The 16716-nt window shown below is 40.5% G+C and overlaps 1 protein-coding gene across 1 annotated transcript in view; it reads right to left on the bottom strand.

The window, feature by feature from the left end:
* The window catches only part of FREM3 (FRAS1 related extracellular matrix 3), an 88171-nt gene that overhangs the window by 24985 nt on the left and 46470 nt on the right, over nucleotides 1-16716 (bottom strand). Inside the window, exons 3-5 of the mRNA XM_043568135.1 lie at nucleotides 8625-8771; nucleotides 4969-5199; nucleotides 1623-1748 (exon numbers count right to left, since the gene is read on the bottom strand). Of these exons, the coding sequence (XP_043424070.1) occupies nucleotides 1623-1748; nucleotides 4969-5199; nucleotides 8625-8771 (504 nt within the window). The remainder of the gene's footprint in view (nucleotides 1-1622; nucleotides 1749-4968; nucleotides 5200-8624; nucleotides 8772-16716) is intronic.

Below are 16716 nucleotides of genomic sequence, written 5' to 3'. Positions count from 1 at the left end.
TGCAGACCCCCAGCCTCCTTATGCCAACAGCCTCTAATCAAGGAATAGCTTCCTTTTTTTCCACAATAAAGCATTTCAATCCTCTGCCTGTCTTTGAGTCTCTGCCAAATGCAAGTGATGGTGGCTGATCCCCTTGCTATGGTGAGCTCTGAATAAATTAGCCTGTGACATAATAAGTAATATATGTTTGGTTTCTGTCCTTGTTTCCTGGTACGCAAGCTCCTTAAACCTTTAGAATCTTTGAAGTGATGTGTCTTTTTGCATGCTAAAGAGATAACTAGAGGTGAGGGCTCCTAGATAGCCTTGGGATGGAGACTGGTTGACAGGGAAACCAACCAGTGATTAGAGGGTTGGGATTTTCAGCCTTACTCCCTAACCTCCAAGGAGGGGAGAGGAGTTGGAAGAAAATTTAATCACCAATGCCCAATGATTTAATCAATCATGGCTATGTAATGAAGCCTCCATAAAAACCCTAAACAAAGGAGTTAGAGAGCTTCTGGGTTGCCGAACATGTCTAGGTGCTGGGAAGGTGACCCACCCAGAGAGGACAAGGAAGCTCTGCGCCCCTTCCCACATACTTTGCCTGTGCATTTCTTCCATCTGCTGTTCCTGAGTTGTATCCTTTACAACATGTAATCTAGTAAGTAAATGGTTTCTTGAGTTCTGTGAGCTGTTCTAGAAAATTCTCAAACCCAAACAGGGGTGGTGGGAACTTCTAATTGATACCCAGTAATTCAGAAACACAGGTAACAACCTTAACAGCCTAAACTTGACATAGGTGTCTGAAATGGAGGCAGTCTTCCGGGATGGAGCTCTTACCCTTTGGGGTCTGTGTTATCTCCAGGTAGATGGCATCAGAATTGAATTTTAGGGTACTCAGCTGGTGTGCATAGAAACTGGAGAATTGTTTGGTGTGGGAAAAACCTGCACACATCTGGTGTCAGAGGTGAACTACTAGTGTGAACATAGAAAAATGTAGTTTATTTTTACAGCTTATTTTTCTCATTTGCGTGGTCTTCTTATAGGTCCATCCTTTTTGCCTATTACATAGTTCTAATGAGTGAGAAAATATGACTTTGAGGGATTGGACAGAGGACAATTCAATTTTGACTGTATAGAAGTGGAGAGGTCAGAAAGAATGGGATGTTATTTTGAGGTGTGAGGACACCCGGGCCCATAATTTGGGAGTATTTTTAATTGTTGGGGGTGAGGAGAGAGAAGAGATTGAATAGTACATATGGACTACTTTACGTTGTTTCTTCAATGCAATGCTAGCTATTAAAATTAAGAATCCCTTATTTATATTTTCCACCAGCATATTTAAACTATTCCCACATAAAATATCTCATTTGACCCTCCAAAAACTTCAGGAGGTAGTCACAACATTCGCTTTCATACCAATTTTGAGTAAAATTTTATCCTTGTTTGATGAGACCAGCTCCAGAGGAGTTAGGGCACCTGCATGTGATTACAAAGTTGTCAAGCAGCAGGGCACAGAGCAGGGGCTGGTCCAGGCTTCCCAGTCCTCCCGAAGCACTTGACTCACCACTCAGCTACTCCCCACATCCCCACAATCCTAAGAATCTTATTCCTGGGTATCTGTACCCCACAAAGCCTCATACCTTCATGTGTAGAGCAAATGACCATCAGTTCTTGGCTAGAATCTCCAGACCGCCTTACAGGAATCAAAAGTTCTCCAACATGCTCCTCTATTTTGTATTCTGCCTCTGGAATATAAACTGTTGATTCTAGAAAAGATGGTAGAAGACTCTTTAGCAAGACTTCAGTTGGATTGGTGATATTGGTGATATTTTAACCTGAGTAGAAATATACATAGTCTTTGCCCCCTATATTTCTCCAACACAAATGACTACATGAAATAGATGGGAATAGGAAATGTTTATTATTAAGTGGAGCTGGAGAGGCAGTGCAATTGGGTTTAGGAGTCTTTTGAAAGGTTAAAAAAGGAAAGCTAGCACTAAAATGGAAAGGAAAATCTTGCAGAAATCGTGTCTTGGTTTTTTTTTTTTTTTTGAGGTCAAATTTTAGGTCTTTTATATAGAGATCACACATTTCTGCCCTTACTTTATTTTTACTGCTTATTTTTTTAAATGCTTTTAATGGTCAGGTAATCTAATTCATTAATGCAGAAAAATTTTTTCCCTGCTTTACTCAACAAAAATTTTATTCAACACTTATTGGACAGATATTGTGTGGAAGAACCTGGCCAGTTAATATTTTGAGAAAAATAAGTTGCTGGTCCTACCCTTAATTTTTTTTAATCAGGCTTTTTATTTTAATTATAGTTAATATGCTCATATCCTTATTTTTAAAAATAATATTCTCACTTAAATTTACTGAGCTGTGTCCAGTGTGTGCACCTGCATGCATGCACATGTGTGTGTATTTATGCATGTATACACCTTACCAGAATATTCACTGAAATATGAATATTGGTCATCTCTTGTTGATGGAATTGTGTGTACTATTTTTCTTTGGGCTTTTCAATGTTTTCCAGGGCTTTTCATTAAGCATGGACACTGTATAATTAAATATGTATGTTTGTTTAAAATTTTTAAAAATATTTATTTTTGAGAGACAGAGAAAGACAGTGTGAGTGGGTGAGGGGCAGAGAGACAGGGAGACACAGAATCTAAAGCAGAGTCCAGGCTCTGAACTGTCAGCACAGAGCCCAACGTGGGGCTTGAACTCACGAGCTGTGAGATCATGACCTGAGCCAAAGTTGGCTGTCCAACTGACTGAGCCACCCAGGCACCGCTTTATGTGTGTTTGTTTTAAAAATATAAAAATTTAAAGTGGGTTGTTCCTACTCACAGTGTCAAGTGGACAACTGAAGTAACTATCTGGATCAAACCATATTTAACTTCTTCAGTTCTTTCTTTCATAACATATATACGCATAGAATCTTCCTCTTGAAAGCAAGAAGGGAAAATATTGTACACTATACTTTCTTCTTTTGGAACTATTACTAAGTGAAAACCCAGAATTCAATGTTGAATTGTGTAGTTAATTATGGGTTAATTTTTTTCTTCTTTATTTTGCTGCCTAAATTAGTTTCAACAGTTACTACCTCCAAGTAAATATTGGTCCTGAGTTACAGAGGAAGAAGACAAGTGATAATTTTCTTTCTTCCATTTTACCCTCCAATGGTAGTCTACTGTCTTCACATACCTTGATTCAAAAACCTGGCATAATGGAAGAAGCTAAAAGTAAGCTAAAGTTATTGATTTCATGTGAAAAAACTTGGAAAAATACATTAATGTTGGGTTATTCAGATATGTTCTCCATTTTCACACTTTGAAAAGGCTACTCCTTTCCATCCATGCCAAATCTCATTTATTCTTCAAGACTCAGCTCAAACCCTCCCTCTTGCAGGAGGTTTAACCACTTAGGACTATGATGTTCTCTCTACTTTCTCACCTCAGAACTCTTACTGCTTTAGCCATGTATCTTAACATTTGGCTTTCATAGTTGATTCATGTGTCTAAGTGTTGTTATCAATAAAACTGATAAGATTGGGTATTGGGGCAATGTTTTCTATTTGTTCACTGGGTGATAGGGCAATGTTTTCTACTTTTGTCTGCCAAAATGCAAAGCATATAGAATAATATTTCCCAAATTGTATTTCAAGAAAACTATAACCAAGAGATTTTAAAGGATTTTCCGTAAGGACAATAAATTTTTAAAAAAGTCCATGGTCTAGTTTGGGGAAACCGTTTAAACAAAGTTAAACAGGTTTCTTTACAGGCAAGTGTTTTATTTATTTATTTATTTTTTATTTATTTTTAAAAAAAAATTTTTTTTTCAACGTTTATTTATTTTTGGGACAGAGAGAGACAGAGCATGAATGGGGGAGGGGCAGAGAGAGAGGGAGACACAGAATCAGAAACAGGCTCCAGGCTCTGAGCCATCAGCCCAGAGCCTGACGCGGGGCTCGAACTCCCGGACTGCGAGATCGTGACCTGGCTGAAGTCGGACGCTTAACCGACTGCGCCACCCAGGTGCCCCAGGCAAGTGTTTTAGAAACATTAATATGCTAGCATGAATTATGATGCTTCAAAGGAAGGAAGATATTTGAAACAGTTTCTAGATTTCTTTGGTCCATGGAAATCTTTCTGACCCTGTTGTAGAAATTCTATTATACTACTGTTCTCTGTTATGCATTTTGGGACATACTAATACAGAGGACTCTCCATGCATTCTTGTGAATTTAACTCAGACTTATGCCCTGGTAGTAAGTCATGCAATTCTAGGTGACACCTGAATTCTTTCAACTACTGTGATAATCAATGTGTCTAATTAAAATTCAAAGATGAATTTTAAAACCTTCCTTTAAGGAGTATTCTTCTTTTACAAAAAGGGGCAGGAAGTAGCACAATTATTAGTTAAAACTTTTTTTCCCCTTTCTCTTGGGAGATATTTGTTGTATTAATGAACAAATAAATGAATAAAATGAATCTGTGAATTCAAGAATATGATACACAACTATAACAGAACTTTTTGGAACACAGACTAAAACCAAGTTGACTGCTCCCAGAAGCCACATCTAGAACAAGGGATATCTAAAGTGCCCCTCTGATCTGGTGGGGAGCTCCCAGAAAATTGTGAGAAGATAGTGGGCCTGGAATGACCCCTGAGAATTAGCCATCTGGGGGCAAGGCTGTGCCCTACTGAGTGTGTAGAAAGTTAACTACAAGGTCTTATGCATATTCTAAAGGGATGCTGGTGAAGTCATGTCTATTTCAATAATTTCTATTTCTATTTCTTTAAAAATACCTTAAGAGGCAAAGGAAAAATTACTGCCTTTAAGTGATCTACTTAGCTTTAAATCCTAAATGGTATGAACACATTCAGTGGCTTATGGAGCCCGAGGGAGGAGGTATAATGCCTGCAATGGACACAGGAATGTGTACTGGTTGATAAATCATATCAAGAGAAACCACGTACCATCTCCAGGGTCTACGATTTCAACAGTTGCCATTTCTGGAAACTCCAGTGCAGCCATGACAGGGTTCAACAGAATGATCTGGAAGGTCTCCGAAGCCTCATATTTATTGTCGGACATAATTCTCACTCTCCACTTGGCTGTAGTCTGTCCAGGACTGAATTGGACATGTTTCTGGGACTTTCCTTTAAAATCTTTATCTTTCTTTGCAGTTTCATCTTTGGTTACAATGCCTAAATAGGAATTGGGAGACCATGAATGTAAAGCCAAGTGACTGAAGAAATATTCTTCTTTTCAAAGAAGATTCTTTTGTTGATGAAAAACAGATAACACGGAAATTACTTCGTTTAATGCTCCCAAGAGACATTTATAAACTATACTTATTGGCTAAGAGTATTTGTAAGTAGAAGTACAGGGAAGTGAGAGGAAAGCAGGGAAGGAGGAGTGACAAAAAGAGAGAACAGTCTTCAACTTATTTATTTTACAAATATTTATTGAGGGCATCTGATGTGCCAAACTCTACCAGGTGCTTATCAGAGATGAGTACAAAACTGTCTTAGTTTCCAGAGAGCTCAGAGTCTAAAAAAGAAGCCACTAGAATGTGTGTGCACCATATGGAGGTGGAGATCTTTGGCCGTTTTCTTCACTGATGCACTGCTGGTGATTACAACAGTGCCTGGCATGTAATAAGTATTCCATGAATATTTATTGAGTGAATATTTTGTATCTAATAATTTTAATAATTTTCATTAATTAAATTAATTTTTTTTCTCATGCAGATCTTTACTCCTCGTGGCTTGATTCCTTATGTATCTAGTGATTTATGATTGTAAGAGAATTGTGAGTAATTTTCCAGACACATAGGGTGCTGTTGGTGAAAATGGAGAGATGGGGATAGATCTGAGGTCTGTGAGGAAATAGGAAATCAGCGACTCACTGAAGAAACTGAACACCAGCAACACAGTGTTAAAGTACTCAATGTGAGGTACGAGGGTAAAAGGTGCTACTCTATCCAGGCTGAATAGAGCCTCCCCACACCACAAAATGTTCAAGCAGTATTCTAGATTGTTTGGTTTGATTCCAACATCCCAAAGAAGGCCTAATGCAGCAAGAATACCTACACCTCATCACTTTAGTTCTCATTTTAAGGTGAAGACTCTGTAGTTGTTCCAGTGTATGAAATTGAATATTATGACTTGACACCAGCTATTGTGGAAAGCTTTACATAAAATGAGCTGAATAGCTCCTTTTGCCCTTTCCTCTGACTCATTCTCAGAGAATCTGATATCTTTTCAAAGACACCCACATCTATAGAGTGTGAAAATAATTTCCAAGGTAAGAGAGCTTGTGTTGACTTTTAAAAACTGTTGAAGAAAGCTTGCATCAATACTAGTTTGGTAACCAAGAATGAATGCTCAATATTTGGGAAGAGCCTCCTCTGGCCACATGTTGGAATTGGAGAAAATAAGGAAGAGGGATTGTCTGTTGTCCTTAGCCACAGCTTAAGCAGAGGTAGGGGGTACTGCTGTATAAATTGAATAGGCACATGACTACTTAATATTTGGTGAGCACTCTGTGTGACGTGCTAAGAATGCAATGCTGAGGTACAGCCACCACTACCCTTTAAGAGGTTTAGAAGACGGGGTGGCCTGGGTGGCTCAGTCGGTTGAGCATCTGCTCTTGATTTTGGCTCAGGTCATGATCTCACAGTTTGTGAGTTTGAGCCCCACATCGGGATCTGCATTGACAGTGCAGAGCCTGCTTGGGATTCTTTCTCTCTCTCCCTTTCTCTGACCTTCCCCTCCTCTCAAAAATAAATAAATTATATAAAAAAGAGGTTTACAAGGGAAGATAAACAAGTGATTTCAATTCTGTTTGATTTTGAGTGCCATGATATAATAATGATATTTAACATTTATTAAGTATTTAATGTGTGCCAGGGACTATGTTAGATTGAATTACACACATCATATTTAATCTACAAATCTTGAGATGGATATTTTAGAGATAAGGACATTGAAGGTCATTAAAGCATCACAAAAAACAATATGCATCAGAGCAGGAATTCAAACCCCACAGTTGGTTTGTTTTGTTTTGCTTTGTCTTGTTTTCTTCTAGCTCCTTCACTTTGACTGCCAGCCCCAGCATGGGGTGGGGTGAAGGGATTAGATGGACTTCTTGCAGCACTAAGTTTCCCTACTTTGGTGTTGATGTGGTTTTAAGTAGTGTTTTGTAGGACAGAAGAGTTGACTGTATGTAGTTTACTTAACAATACATGGGTGACTACCATATGCCCCATGCTGTTTTCAGAATTGGGCATTACCCAGGATGTAGTACCTGCCCTAGTGGAGCTGGAAATCTACTGAGGAAGACAGACAGTGGACAGATGGACATATGAGGCATGCCAGGGATGGTCCATGTGGAAAAAAGCAGGACATGGGGATAGCACCTGTGTAGGGGCTGGTTCAGATAAGGAGGCTGAGGACATCTCTCTGAAGAGTTTACTCTATAACCATCCAAATGGTTCTGGGCAGATAGATGAGTCTTTTCCTTAGGCAGGATATGAAAATACTTCTTGACATACTAACCCCAATCTTATGCCTATGAGAAATCCCTGAGATAAAGAATTATAAAGACAGAACCCTTAAAGAAAAAGGAGGCATATTTCACCTGAAGTTCCTGCAGTAAGTTCTACTGTGTGTTGAGAAAGTAACCCGCAGCATAGACTAAGGCTGAGGACCACCCAGAAATCAGAGTGTTCTTATGCTGACCTCTTTTCCTAGGGGAACAGTCTGATCCCAGAGCCTCAGGCCTGGAGAGGAGACTAGGGAAAAGCTTGTCTTTTCTTAATTGCCTGTTCTCAGCCGTCTCCTTCCTGGCTTCTCTCCAAATAGTTTTGATATGTTGGCAGGTCTCTGGATTCCGAATGTCTGGGAAACTCAGGAAGCTCATTTGTAAGATGAAGATAACACACTCCTATCTGTCTTGTCAATAGTTAGTGAAAAATAAAGACAAAATGATCTCTGAAAGTTTTGGCAGCTACAGATATTATAAAAATCTAATGCATTATTACAAAAATTATTGTTAATAATTAATGATGATAATGACATGTATTATGTAGTCATTATATATCTGTTTACCCCAAGTTGTAGAACATAGAAAAATTTGATGCTGTACATGTTTTGGAGGAATTTATAATCTAATAGCAGGGTGAAAACAATTATATATAATCAAAAGAATAGCTACAACAAAACATAATAATTACCATGTACTCACAAATAATTTTTCAAAAGAAATAGCTGGAACTAAGCATAATCATGTATTATATGCTTAAAAACAACTTTAAAAGAAACTGAGTGACTTGGGGATTGTGATATGTGGCTATGAAATTTTCCTGGCATCTTCTGGGTTGGAAAGAGAAATAATGTAACCTTCCAGGAAAGTCCCAACAGGAGGAGGAGGATGAAAAGTTGGAGTGTATATTTAAGCCCATAACTCACATTGAGTAAAAACTATGGCACCATTTCATAAATTTTCTTTAGAAGTTTCCCCAAACCGGTTGCTGATTCTCTTCCAATCTGTTCTCTCATAATTGTTTCCAAGCTTAGATGTCATGTTTCTGTTACCTATTACCATCAACCAATCCAAATTTACTCACTGATAAAGGATGTTTCTTCAAGATACCCTCTGCGCGTGAGGGTCACTTCTAAGAACGTGGAGTCTTCATCCACAATGTAGTATTCTTTCTCCAGAGAAATCCAGGCCCAGTTCAGATGGAAAGGTTGATGTGTTAGCTTATTTCCTCCTGCAATTGATAAGGGTAAAGGAGAAGTTGGATGACAGTGAGAGAATTAGATAGAAAAATCATCTAATGCAGGGTTTGCATTTTGCTTCTAAAGCCAAGGGTTTCAAAATACATGCTCCTTTTTTATAGAGAAAGAAGTGCTATGCTTTTCTAGAGAATGTCATGAGCCCTATGTGAGGCCCTGTTCCCCCTGCTTGATGCAGGATTATTAACCTGAGTCTATTCCTAAAAGGTCTTACACATTAGGGTTCCAAAGAACCAAAGCTTGGTAGTTTTAAATTTCACTCATATTCAACACTCCCATCTTTTGCTCACTGTTTCCTTTGTTTGCTTCCTTTCTCCCCTCGTTTTCTTTCTCTGCCTTCTGATATACTCTTTTGTATTGTTTATATATCCATTTGCTCTCACAACAGGCTACAATTTCCCTGAACACAGTGCCCACATTATATTTCCTTATTTTATTACTGTGAGGATCTGGTATGATGTCTTGAACTCAGATTCTTTTTTTCTTCTTATTTTTTTTAAATGTTTATTTATTTTTGAGAGAAAGAGAGAGAGAGACTGAGAGAGACAGACCATGAACAGGGGAGGGGCAGAGAGAGAGGGAGACACAGAATCTGAAGTAGGTTCCAGGCTCTGAGCTGTCAACACAGAGCCCAATGAGGGGCTCAAACTCACAAACTGCAAGACCATGACCTGAGCTGACGTCGGATGCTTAACAGAATGAGCCACCCAGGCACCTGAACTCAGATTCTCACTGTTTAAAAACTGTCCAAGTGGACTGTAAGAGACAAGGATATAGGGGGTCTATCTTATTTCCTCTTGTCCACACTGGGTCACAGGCTTCTTTGATGATGGTTAACCTGGCTCCATATTGAGCTTGTGCAATGTGTGTGGATTGGAAGAAAGAGCAGTTTTCCCTCCAATGGGGAGCCATTGTTACAAATAATCACTTGTAAAAGGATGTTGAAATAGGACTCTCTAGGCCTCAGTTGAAACTGAGGCACCAATATAATAGATATGAGCTAACAAAGTGAGTATAGGCAGACTACCACCTACAAAATTTACAACAGAAAGCTTTACTAACCAGTTCCACAACTACTAACCCCCTAAATCAGATCGAGCATATCATAAAAAGGCAACATGTAGAACAAGAATGGAGGATTTGTAAAGAGAGTACTTTAGAAAAAGCTGATGGGCATCTCTACCACCACCCAAGTAGGGTGTGGGCAAGGAGTAGAGCTACATTCTTCACCTCCAGCCCAGGGAGAGTGGGCTTCAATGAACCTGTTAGAGAGCTGACATGCCCTTCATGTGACTGATGCACTACCAAAAAAGTTCATGTGGCTTTGGCAGGGTAGGGAGAGTGGAGAGGCCTGCATCTGGGAAGTAATTAACTACCCATGAAGACTGGGACAAGGAGAGCATGCGTGTGGGCCAGAGGTGGGTCATCTGCCCAACAGAACCTGTCGAGGAGGCAATGCGATCCCAGTGGGAAGCTGGAAGCTGACCACCAGATCCCTGCCAACTGCAGAAACGGTGAAAGATGAGGAACTGCACGTTCCATAGTCAGGACTCTTTAAGGAACTCATGAAAACACCAACGGAAGAAAGAGTCGCCGTTAAATAGTTGCCATCCAGGGGCCCCAACATCGGATGCAACAATACTTGCCACACCAGACTATGCTCTGTCCCCCATCTCCCCTCTCTCTGGGGCTAGCCGAAGGATCAAAGCTTTGCTAGGAAGCCAGGAGAACCATGAACATGGGAAGAGCAGAAGATGGCCTCTGCCCTCCCCCCTTGTCCCAGCTCTGGCTAATAGCTGCAGAGAAGGCATAACACAGAACAAGTTCTGATATTTAATTACTGCTTCGGGCTGTGAATTCTAATGACCAGACTGACACTGTGTTTTTGATTTAATATGGCTGTAAGATGTTTTTATCTGAGAGTGATTAGAAAAGTTGTGTGACTGCCAAGTATCCATTGTAGGAGGAAGGGAAGAACCTTTCTTCCCAGCACCACCACTGAAAAAAATGTTAAAAGAACATACAGTTAAAATCATAATTTGATTACATCACAAGTTGTGCTCATTTGGTGCACCAGGAATGCACTGATATATAAATGCAAGGTAAACGCACCTGCTGAATTTCATGTTTATGATCCATCTATCTTCTCTTTGAAGAAGATTATTGATATTACTGTGCATATTTTGATAAGTACAGAAAAGTGTAAGACAAATATACCAGAAATCCTTTTATGTTACTTAAAGATATGATACTGGTCTTGTTTCTAGTTTGAAACCACTTAAATTCATCAAGTATGTAGTTTTGTTTTGTTTTGTTTTGATTTTGAAATCATGAGTCAAAATAATACCTCAAGTTTACTCTTTTTTGAAGTTCTGTCATATAAGCTTTATTTTGTTCTGATAACCATACTACAGAATAGGACAAATATTAGTCTCATTGTATATCTAGGCAAGTAGTTTCAGGACAATAAAGTAACTGGGCCAGGTCTGTGCAGGGTAGTGGCAAGGTCTTGTCTGGACTGCAGACTTCTAGTCCTGTGCTCTGGTTTTGACTCTGAGTGCCACTCCTATGATTAATGCTCCTGGATCAATGCAACTCAAATGCTTCAAAAGGGAAATGGGCAAGGAGCACCTGGGTGGCTCAGTCAGTTGAGCGTCCAACTTCAGCTCAGGTCATAATCTCACAGTTCGTGAGTTTGAGCCCCATGTTGGGCTCTCTGCTGTTAGCACAGAGCCCACTTCAGATCCTCTGTCTCCCTCTCTCTCTGCCCTTTCCCCACTTGCTCTCTCTCTATCAAAAATAATAAATAAACATTTTTTAAAAGATGGAAATGGGCAAAATCTATAGCAAACAAGATTCTCCGAATCAAAATATCCATGATGAAAAAGGATCAACAAGTAGAGACAAAAATATTTTCACATCCCAAATGTATATGATATGGATTTCTCAAAAAACGGGGTCTGAAAATCTTTAGACCCTAGCAGCTACCCTAAATTTCTGCCCCCTAGATCCACATGGCTTCGTGTTAAGACTTCTCTCTGGGTGTTTGCTTCATTCTGTATAATCTGAATACCAGCTAACTTTCGCCACTTGTCCATGCATGTATCCTGCGTGTCCCCCATGTATCCTGATTTGCTTATCTTTATTTCACATGACCAGCAGAGATAGATTAGCCTTATGGCATTTCAATGGTCAAGCTTGGGTGTGGGTAGCTGTGGTGTTATTAGGTGTGGCCTCGCTGCAGCGTGAGGTTGAGGAGGAAGGCAGTTCTTAGTGAAAAGCGCTCGAAGATTTAGATATCTAAATGGTATTTGTGTCCTAACATCAGGATGCAAAAACTAGGTGAAAATAGTAGAGGGCCCTTTTACATTCTTGTCACCAATAGTTTTTCTGTACTCAGATTCTTAAAATAAAATGTACAGATAATCCCAAGAAGCAGCTACGTGGCACAGAAACAGCAGGGACTTTGGATATAGCGTCAAGTGACCACTCTGCTATTAATTAGCTATATGGACTCAGAAAAGTTACCAAGTACCATTGAATTGTAGATTCTTTGACTGTTAAATGAGCATGATAACAATAACAATGACAGGAATAATATCTTCCTCAGAGCTGTAAGGATTACCCGAGATAGTAAAGGTAAAAATGACGAGCATGATGCCTGGCACACAGTAGGCACTCAAAGAAAGTGGTCACATTAAGGTTATACTGACATCAATGCACATAATTTAATGGAGAAGCAGGAGAAAATAAGTACAAATCAGTACTTTTAAATGTATAAATCAGTTAGGTACAGAAGACCATTTGTTTGCTCATTTACACATCCTATAAATAATTACTTTAAATTCTAACCAATCAGCAAACACAGTGCTAAGATTTGTGCTAAGTGTTGTGGATCAAAAGACATGCAAGTGATAAAGTTAATTTGTATATCAGGACCCACAAAATGGACCAGTGGCCCAGTCCATGTCACAAAATCTAAACCTAAGTCAGCCTGTGCTTACTGGAAACTCTTGTCAAGGAAACTCAACATACAAGCCTCCAACTCAACTTTGGCTACTCAAATACTTCAAAAGGGAAATGCAAGCCTTATAAGGAAATCTCCAGCCTCCCAGCCAACCATGCACTGCCTCTTCTAATGCTCTATGAGACTTGCCCTCACGCCCAAATCCTGTGGGAAGTGTTCCACTGCTTGTGAGGCACTGCCTCCCCCAGTCCATGAATGGCTTTCTCTTGAATAAAGGATATCAAACTGGTTGCTCAATTGTATTATTTTTGTCACTTGACACAAGGTATAATTTCTTCAGAGAGGATATGGACAGATTTCATGAGACAGTAAGGGCTTAAGCATTGGGCGGTGATAGTGGAGAAGAAATGGACAGTTTAGAGAGAATAAAGGAGAATTGACAGGTTTGGGGGATGAGAAGCCAGAACACGTGAGGAAGGCTGTCAGAGAGGGACTCTGAGCTTAAATTGGGCAGCTGGAGGAATTGTGTAATGTGAGCAGATATAGAGAAGTTAGGAGGGGAAGACAACTTGGGAGTTTAATTTCAGATTTGGCTTTGAAGGGATGATAAGAAGTCCAAAGGAAAAGTTCATCAGTTACTTTGGATACTTGGAGATTTGGGAAAAAGTTTCAGGAATGGACAAAGGCAAGAAATGTATATATGGGTGTACTGTGATACAGGGAGTCTCTGAGAGGGAGTTTTAAAGTCCAGTTTTTCAAAATAACAATAAAGAGCTAAATATATGTTATAAAATTTTTATAATTAAAAAAATTTTTTTACATTTATTTTTACATTTTTGAGAGACAGAGACAGAACACAAGTTGGGGAGGGGCAGAGACACGAGACACAGAATCCAAAGCAGGCTCCAGGATCGAGCTGTCAGCACAGAGCCCTATGCAGGGCTCGAACTCACAAACTGTGAGATCATGACCTGAGCCGAAGTCAACTGACTGAGCCACCCAGGCACCCCAATTTTTAAAAAAAAATTTTTTTTTAATTTTTTTTTTCAACGTTTATTTATTTTTGGGACAGAGAGAGACAGAGCATGAATGGGGGAGGGGCAGAGAGAGAGGGAGACACAGAATCAGAAACAGGCTCCAGGCTCTGAGCCATCAGCCCAGAGCCCGACGCGGGGCTCGAACTCACGGACCACGAGATCGTGACCTGGCTGAAGTCGGACGCTTAACCGACTGCGCCACCCAGGCGCCCCTAAAAAAAATTTTTTTTTTTTTTTTTTTTTTTTATAAATTTTTTTTTTTTTTCAATTTTTATTTATTTTTGGGACAGAGAGAGACAGAGCATGAACGGGGGAGGGGCAGAGAGAGAGGGAGACACAGAATCGGAAACAGGCTCCAGGCTCTGAGCCATCAGCCCAGAGCCCGACGCGGGGCTCGAACTCCCGGGCCGCGAGATCGTGACCTGGCTGAATTCGGACGCTTAACCGACTGCGCCACCCAGGTGCCCCAAAAAAATTTTTAATGTTTATTTATTTTTGAGATTTTGAGAGAGAGAGAGAAAGAGATGTGTAGAGTATGAGCAGGGGAGAGACAGACAGACACAGAATCCAAAGCAGGCTCCAGGCTCCGAGCTGTCAGCACATAGCCTGACGTGAGGCTGGAACCCAAGGACTGAGAGATCATAGCTTGAGCCGAAATCGGATGCTTAACTGACTAAGCCACCCAGGCTCCCCCCCAGGCACCCCAATTTTTATAATTTTTTTAAGTTTATTTATTTGAGAGAGACAGAGAGAGCCCAAGATGGGGAGGGACAGAGAGAGGAGAGAGAGAATCCCAAGCAAGCTCTGAAGAGTCAGGGTGGAGCCCGATGTGGAGCTAGAACTCATGAAACTGTGAGATCATAACCTAAGCCGAAATCAAGAGTCAGATGCTTAACTGACTGAGCCACCCAGATGCTCCTATATTATACAATTTTTGTACTTTGTCAGACACTGCCTCTTAGACACTGTCTTTAGAGTAGTATGATCCTGGCTGAGCACCTGACATCAGACATCCTGGGGCCCTGAAGAAGCTGATTCAGGCATTGCCCTTTTCTACTCTCAGACCGGTTGGTCCCTGGACTTTGAAACAGGAGCCAAGCCAGGAGCAATGTGGAGGAAAGGAGTTGGTCTCTACCAGTCACCTTGACTTGCATGTGTGGCTCTGGCTTAGTCTCTCCTATTGGTTGGCTATGCACCATCACTTGCTGGGGAAAGGGTTGGGAGTGGGGGGTAGAAGGGATTGGAATATAAGAAAGAGGAAGTGGTTGGAATGGCCAGGGAGCCCCTGCTAAGATGGAGGTCCCAACTGACTGTGAGGGTCAGTTACAGGGCCCTTAGCTTTGGAAGTCAGGGCATTCTGAGGAGGAGAGGAGGTGTGGGATGTGACTATGATCCTTTCCAGTGGGGGTCAGAGAGGATGGTTGCCTAGGCCTTAGCTGTGCCCTCCCAGGCTTCAGTTGGTAGCACTCTTCACAGGTGCAGCTTCTTCCCCTGGACCCAGAAGCAGGCAGGCAGCCAGCTGATGCATTAACAATTACATCCCAAATAATGAGAGGTGGTTTAATGTATAATGAATAAGAATGCAGACGTTGGATTGCATGAAAGTCCAATTTATGAAAGACTTTGCATAGACGATGTTATGTATTTCAATAAGGAAGTAACTGTAAAAAAAACAAAAGAAGAAGATCAAGAACTAAACGTTGGGGACAGTTGCCTTTGGGAGCCAGTGAAGGAAAATAAGTAACAAAATGGAAAATAAGAAGCCTTTGAGTTAGTTTCATCCCACTGTGTAAGTCTGATATAAAACTACCATCCAGAAGTAAAAAAAAAAAGGAGAGTTTCAAGCATAACCATAATCTTCTTATCAAAGGATGATACTTTGTTATTTGCTATATCAAATGATAACAGCTACATATCTAGTTACACTCTAGGGCAGCATTTTTCAACCTCAATACTATTGACATTTAGGCTGGATAATTCTTTGTTGTGAGGGGCTGTCCTGCGGATTGTAGGATGTTTAGCAGTATCCTTGACCTCTACCTACTAGAAACCGACAGCAGTCTCTCACCTACCCCTATCCTCCAATTGTAACAATAAAAAAAAAAAAAAAAGTCTCTAGACATTGCCAAATGTCCCCTAGGGAGAAAAATAATCTTTCATTGAGAACCACTGGTGCAGATGAAATTAAAGGATTTTACTGCATCTCTGATAAAAAATGTTCCTATTGGGGTGCCTGAGTGGCTCAGTCAGTTGAGTGTCCGACTTCAGCTCAGGTCATGATCTTGCAGTTCGTGGGTTCGAGCCCCGCATCAGGCTCTGTGATAACAAACAGCTCAGAGCCTGGAGCCTGCTTCAGATTCTGTATCTCTCTCTCTCTCTCCCCCTCCCCTGCTCATGCTCTGCTTCTCTCTGTCTCTCAAAAATAAATAAATGTTAAAAAAATTTTTTTTAATGTTCCTATATTTCATACTCCTATTTTGGGAGAATGACAAATGAAACATTTTGGATTTGAATTTGACATTGATAATCAAACATTCCCCGTTGACTTCAGAAGGTAGCCTGAATCTAAGTTAATCTGAGGAAAATTAGAAGGATACAATATCAAGGACATTAAAACTATTTTTCCTGTGGACAAATCAGAGTTTAAAGTTGCGGACAAGAGCGATATTCATGGGATCTGATTAACCATCACACTTTTTTCCTGGGCAGCTATTGAAATGGAAGCATCAGGTCACTAAGTTTAGGTGGGAAGACCAGAGGCAGCCCTCTCACACGTGATCTCTGTGCCATAGGCAGGTGCCTCCATCCCTGCTCCCCCATCTGTAAGACGGTGGTAAAGACAGGGTCACAGGAGGCACTGGATAGGAGAGACCGTGTAGGTGGGGAAGTGTGGGCACGTCATTTTTATGGTTTGAG

This window comes from Prionailurus bengalensis, chromosome B1, assembly GCF_016509475.1.
Source record: "Prionailurus bengalensis isolate Pbe53 chromosome B1, Fcat_Pben_1.1_paternal_pri, whole genome shotgun sequence".
Taxonomy (NCBI): Eukaryota; Metazoa; Chordata; class Mammalia; order Carnivora; family Felidae; genus Prionailurus; species Prionailurus bengalensis.
Note: the sequence above shows the minus strand (reverse complement) of the source record. Positions and strands in the feature narration are given on the sequence as shown.